Genomic DNA, 4,939 nt, shown 5'->3' with positions numbered 1-4,939 from the left:
GGGGAAGGCAGATCCACTTAACAACCGTGTGACTTGATAACTGCAGTGATTTCACTGAACGGCCGGTGGCGAGAGCGGTTGTAAAACGGGGCAAAAGTCACTCGGCAACTGTTCTCACTTAGCCACAGAAACTGGGGGTTCCACTGCAGTTGTATGTCAAGGACTGTCTCTTTTCCAAGAAAATGCCAAGCTCCAAAGTGTTTCTGTGCTGGGATTCCTTTTGTGCCACGGCTTCCATTCCGAGCGAGGAGAATTTTACCACGGTTGTGAAAATGTGTCATGTACATCCACATACATCAGCCACCCACTCATAAAGCCATCCAGATTTTGCTTTTCTAGTTAACTTAATGAAAATCAGCTCACAACTGTGAGACAGGATGAATCACTTACAATACCGTATGTGATGACTACAGAAAATTCAGCTTGTGGTGAATTTTTAAAAAAAAAAGGATTTTTTTTTTTGGTCTAGTCTAGTCTATATCGACGCTGCTAACACTGGATGTTTTGCATTGACAACAGATGGAAATGTAGCCCTCTTTTTCCCTTTTGATTTTAGAGTTAGATGATGCTGGGAGGAGGGAGCGATGTGAATGAGAGTCCAGCTAGACATAACAACACTAAACCTAGGGTGAGAATCAAGGTTATCGAGCCCAGAGCTGATAAATTGGTGGGCTGGGGAACTGGAGAGGTGCTTCAAGCTAATTGGGGAGTGTGATTTATGACGGTTAATTGGAGGAGGGAATTGTGCTTTGATACTATGTGCCCAGGGGAGGGGAACTCAGTTTTTGGCTTCGATTATGCAGTGCCGATATTATGCTACTCGGATAAAAGATTATTTACAGTAAACGATGCCTCGAAGTTCTTTTGAAGAGTTTCATATGTTGGAACCATGACAGTCTAGCTGTCTCATTGACAAGATTTCTTTCAACCAAACGAAGCGTCAATGCAACAGCAAGCTTCTCCGTTTTTATTTCAAGCCTTTAGAAATAATCTTATTTTGGAGTTAGCGGTTTCGTTTCGGAAATGAAGTTGGCTTTTACAGATTGAGTTCCATCTGAAATTTCACTTAGTTCTCTGACACCTTTTGTTTTATTTAAAAAAAACCCTCATCTTCTCATTTCCTTGCCAGAAATATTTTTTAAGTGTTCCCCCCCTCCAAGTTGATGGCTAGACTATTCCCCCCTCCCCTCATGAAGTCAGCTGAAGTGAAGCAAGCAGGAAGTGTACTTACTTGTAGTTATCGTCTTCCACAAATTTCTGGAGCTCTTCAATATACCGGACGGACTTCAAGTATTTTTGCACGTGGGGTAACATTAGAAGGTGATCTGCAGTAGCAAAAAGAAAGAAAAAAGTATATAAATCTCAAAAGTGTTATGAAGAAAAGCAATTTTTTGCAGCAACAAGCTGAAACTTTTGTTCCCCCTATCTAAACTCTGCCCACTGCCAGCAGTTTGATCCTGACCAGCTCAAGGTTGACTCGGCCTTCCATCTTTCTGAGGTGGGTAAAACGAGGGCCCAGGTTGTTGGGGGCCAACACGCTGACTTTGTAAACCGCTTTGAGAGGGCTGTAAAGCCCAGTGAAGCGGTAGATAAGTCTAAGTGCTGTTGCTATTAAGTGGAAATTCAAAAAACATCATTCTGGGGAAGCAAAACAACTCACAGCAGCCTACACCAATGGGCTGCACAGTTGATAAGAGTTGATAATGTTAGAAACCAAGTTTATATAGTTGATAACGTTATAACCAATGTCTGCAATGGAATTTATCCATAAAATGGGAAGGAAAGCATATCCCTTCATCCACCACATATGAACAACTGCAAACCTAGTCACCAAAACAAACAATGACCTATAAAAGATGGCGGAAACAAAATGACTTAGAACATTAACCCTCAAGGCCAGCTTTTACACAAGGGAGACCTCTGAGACTAATTTACTAAGTTGGCTAAGCCAGGTGAGGAGGCGGGTTTACCAACCGTAGCTACAAGAGACTTGCAAATCAGCAATTATTCGGAGGATGTTGTTCATTTGATTGGACCTTTGTTCGTTCTCCATGATGCTGCCGGAAGCTGGGTAGGCTGAATCAATGTAGATTAAGTCCAACAGATAAATCCCTAAAAGGAAAGAGAGAGATTCGTCGATAAGAGTTACAACCGACTTAACAGAATAACAAGAGTCGGAAGGGACCTCGGAGGTCTTCTAGTCCAGCCCCCTGCTCAAGCAGGAAATCTTACACCATTCTGAGCGAATGGCTGTCCAATCTCTTCTTAAAAACCTCTGAAGGCATCCTTAGTGACTTTGCTTGTCAGCCAGGTCGCAAAAAGGGACACGGGGACACTGCGACTGTCGTAAGTATGAGCCAGTTGCCAAGCGTCTGGATTTTGATCCCTTGGTCATGGGGAAGGTGCAACGGTCATAAGTATGAAAAACGGTCACTTTTTCCCAACTTTGAACGGTCACTAAACAAACTGCTGTGAAGCGAGGACCCTCTGCGTTAACCGCTTGTCTTTCAACCTCCATTCTTCCTAACGAAACGTAATCTGAGCACCGACAATTTGGGAACGAAAGAATGGGTGGCCAGTTCTGGAGGCAGCTGTCGTTCAAAGGAACTTTCAGTAAATGCAAAATCCCAAACGGACGAAGCCACAGCTGCTAAACAGCCCACATTTACGCCATTGGTATTTAGTATTATTAGTAACATTTCTGGGAACCTTAGGGATGGATGTTCGCTCATCCTCACTTGGAGATGTCAATCAAGTTCAAGACTTGCTCAAGTTAAATCTTGCCCGATCTTCTGCTGACTTACAGAACTGGTATCTGACCAAGGTTTGGGGTTCCCCCCCCCCTTTTACAGGAGAATTTCAGCTCTCTCTCTCCTTAAAGGAGTTAAGTAAAAGAAAGGTCTGCAAAACTTCCCAAGGAAACCCAAAGGCCAGCAGCCCCAGGAGAAAAAAAAAAAAACCAGGAGTCATCTACAACATACTGTTGCTAAATAAGACAATTGTAAAGTGAGTTTTCCTCCATTTTACGACCTTCTTGCCATGAAGAGGCCACAACAGTGGTTAAGAGTGAAAAAATGATTCCCAAGTCACTATTTTCAATGCAATTGTAACTTACAAACTGTTGTAAGTTGAGGACTCACATCCTTCTGGAACGTATCTAGCCTACAACTAAGTGCTTGAAATAAATCTTAAAACAAAAACGATTTCCTACCAATAAAATGTCCTTAGGTAATCTTCAACCAACTTGGGTTCTCCATCTATAGCCCCAAAGGAAGTAATTTCACACAGCAAACAGGAAAATAAACTATAGACACGGTGTTTTCTTCACCTACTTGAACCGTGTTCTGCCTTATCACTATGCAGTATAATTTTAATTCTTCGGTGAGTTTCTCCATTCAGAGAGATGGCTTCTCTCCACTCTCCCGTGTGCCTCGCATCAGTAAAATTTCCTTTCACCCCTAAGCTATTTTTGCTCTGAGAAAACCTTCTCTATTGTTGCTTTTTCTGGATTTTTTCCCCCCCTCTTGGTGGTGCATTATGCTTTTGCCAAATTGGAACAGTGCCCTCTCCATGCGCAGCGATGAAAGGAACAGCTCTTCTGAAACCTGGCTGCCCTCCCTTATAAACTTTTCATAATTAATGCCTGTATTCTCTCAAACGGGTGGGTGGGTGCCACACAATGGCACTGCTTGGGAATACAGCGGGCAAAAAATTCATACCAAGTGAGAGGGAAGGCAAGGAACACCCACCTTTTCAGCCTCACCCTCAAAGCTTCTTGCTAATACAGAAGAGCAGAGTTGGAAGGGACCTTGGAGGTCGTCTAGTCCAACCCCCTGCTCAGGCATGGAGCCCTATACCATTTCAGACAAGTGGCTGTCCAGTCTCTTTTTGAAAAGCCTCCAGTGATGGAGCGCCCACAACTTCTGGAAGGAAGCCGTTCCGCTGGTTAATTGTCCTCACTGTCAGGAAGTTTCTCCTTAGTTCTAGGTTGCTTCTCTCCTGGATGAGTTTCCATCCGTTGCTTCTTGTCCTGCCTTGAGGTGCTTTGGAGAATAGCTTGACCCCCCCACCCTTCTTTTTTGTCTGCAAGATGCAGAGTGAGGCTGCAACCATTTGGCTATAGAGAGAAGTAGCCAGAAAAATCAGGATAAAATATCTAAACGTTTTTTTTTACCAACTCCTCCAGATACACATGCATTTCTTATTACTGCTGTTAAATGACATAGTGGCTTCGACAGGAAACACCCAGATTGGCACAGCTCTGTGGTTTACCAGCTGATCTTAACCCAGTCCCTTTTTCCACATTCTCGTACGGTTTTTGCAGCCCACACCACCGACTTTTTAATAAGGGGGTCGGTGGTCCTTTCCGCTGGCAACGATTCCAGGCCGAAAACCACACCGAGGTCAAAATACTGAGAGGCTTTCATTCGCTTCCCCACGCTGGGCCAATTAACTCCAGTTCATCTCCAAAGTAAAGGCTGAGTTTGTTCCTCCACTAGTCTGCCATAAAGGGAGGTGGCTTGATCTGAGGTTTACACAGTTAAAATGTCGACGGATGGAAATGGCTTCAAACGAGGGATACCACTTAAAGAACACAACAAGGCGGATCAGACTTTCTTTGAAAAACCCAAACTAAGACATACTTCAGGCAGACTGATGATGGTCTGTTTTCCAGAAGACAGCAATGTTCCAATATTTGAGGGGCTGCCACAAAGGAGAGGGGGTCAACCTATTTTCCAAAGTGCCGGAAGGCAGGACAAGAAACAAGGGATGGAAACTACTCAAGGAGAGAAGCAGACTAGAACTAAGGAGAAACTTCCTAACAGTGGGACAACCTGCCTCCAGAAGTTGTGGATGCTCCAACACTGGAGCTTTTAAAGAAGAGACTGGACCACCATTTGTCTGAAATGGTACAGGGTTCCCTGCCTGAGCAGGGGGT

General features: G+C 44.0%; 1 protein-coding gene across 1 annotated transcript in view; it reads right to left on the bottom strand.

Moving 5' to 3' along the window:
- LOC107293694 (ras-specific guanine nucleotide-releasing factor RalGPS1-like) overlaps window positions 1-4,427 on the bottom strand; it is a gene marked incomplete at its 3' end in the record, with an annotated part of 34,622 nt that extends 30,195 nt beyond the window's left edge. The window contains exons 1-3 of the mRNA XM_015822855.1: window positions 4,277-4,427; window positions 1,975-2,112; window positions 1,232-1,325 (exon numbers count right to left, since the gene is read on the bottom strand). Coding sequence (XP_015678341.1) covers window positions 1,232-1,325; window positions 1,975-2,112; window positions 4,277-4,427 — 383 coding nt within the window. The remainder of the gene's footprint in view (window positions 1-1,231; window positions 1,326-1,974; window positions 2,113-4,276) is intronic.
- Window positions 4,428-4,939: the final 512 nt, after the last annotated feature.

This window comes from Protobothrops mucrosquamatus, unplaced genomic scaffold (assembly GCF_001527695.2).
Source record: "Protobothrops mucrosquamatus isolate PMUCROS unplaced genomic scaffold, P.Mucros_1.0 scaffold1703, whole genome shotgun sequence".
Taxonomy (NCBI): Eukaryota; Metazoa; Chordata; class Lepidosauria; order Squamata; family Viperidae; genus Protobothrops; species Protobothrops mucrosquamatus.
The sequence above is the reverse complement of the archived record's forward strand: the minus strand, read 5'-3'. Positions and strand labels throughout refer to the sequence as shown.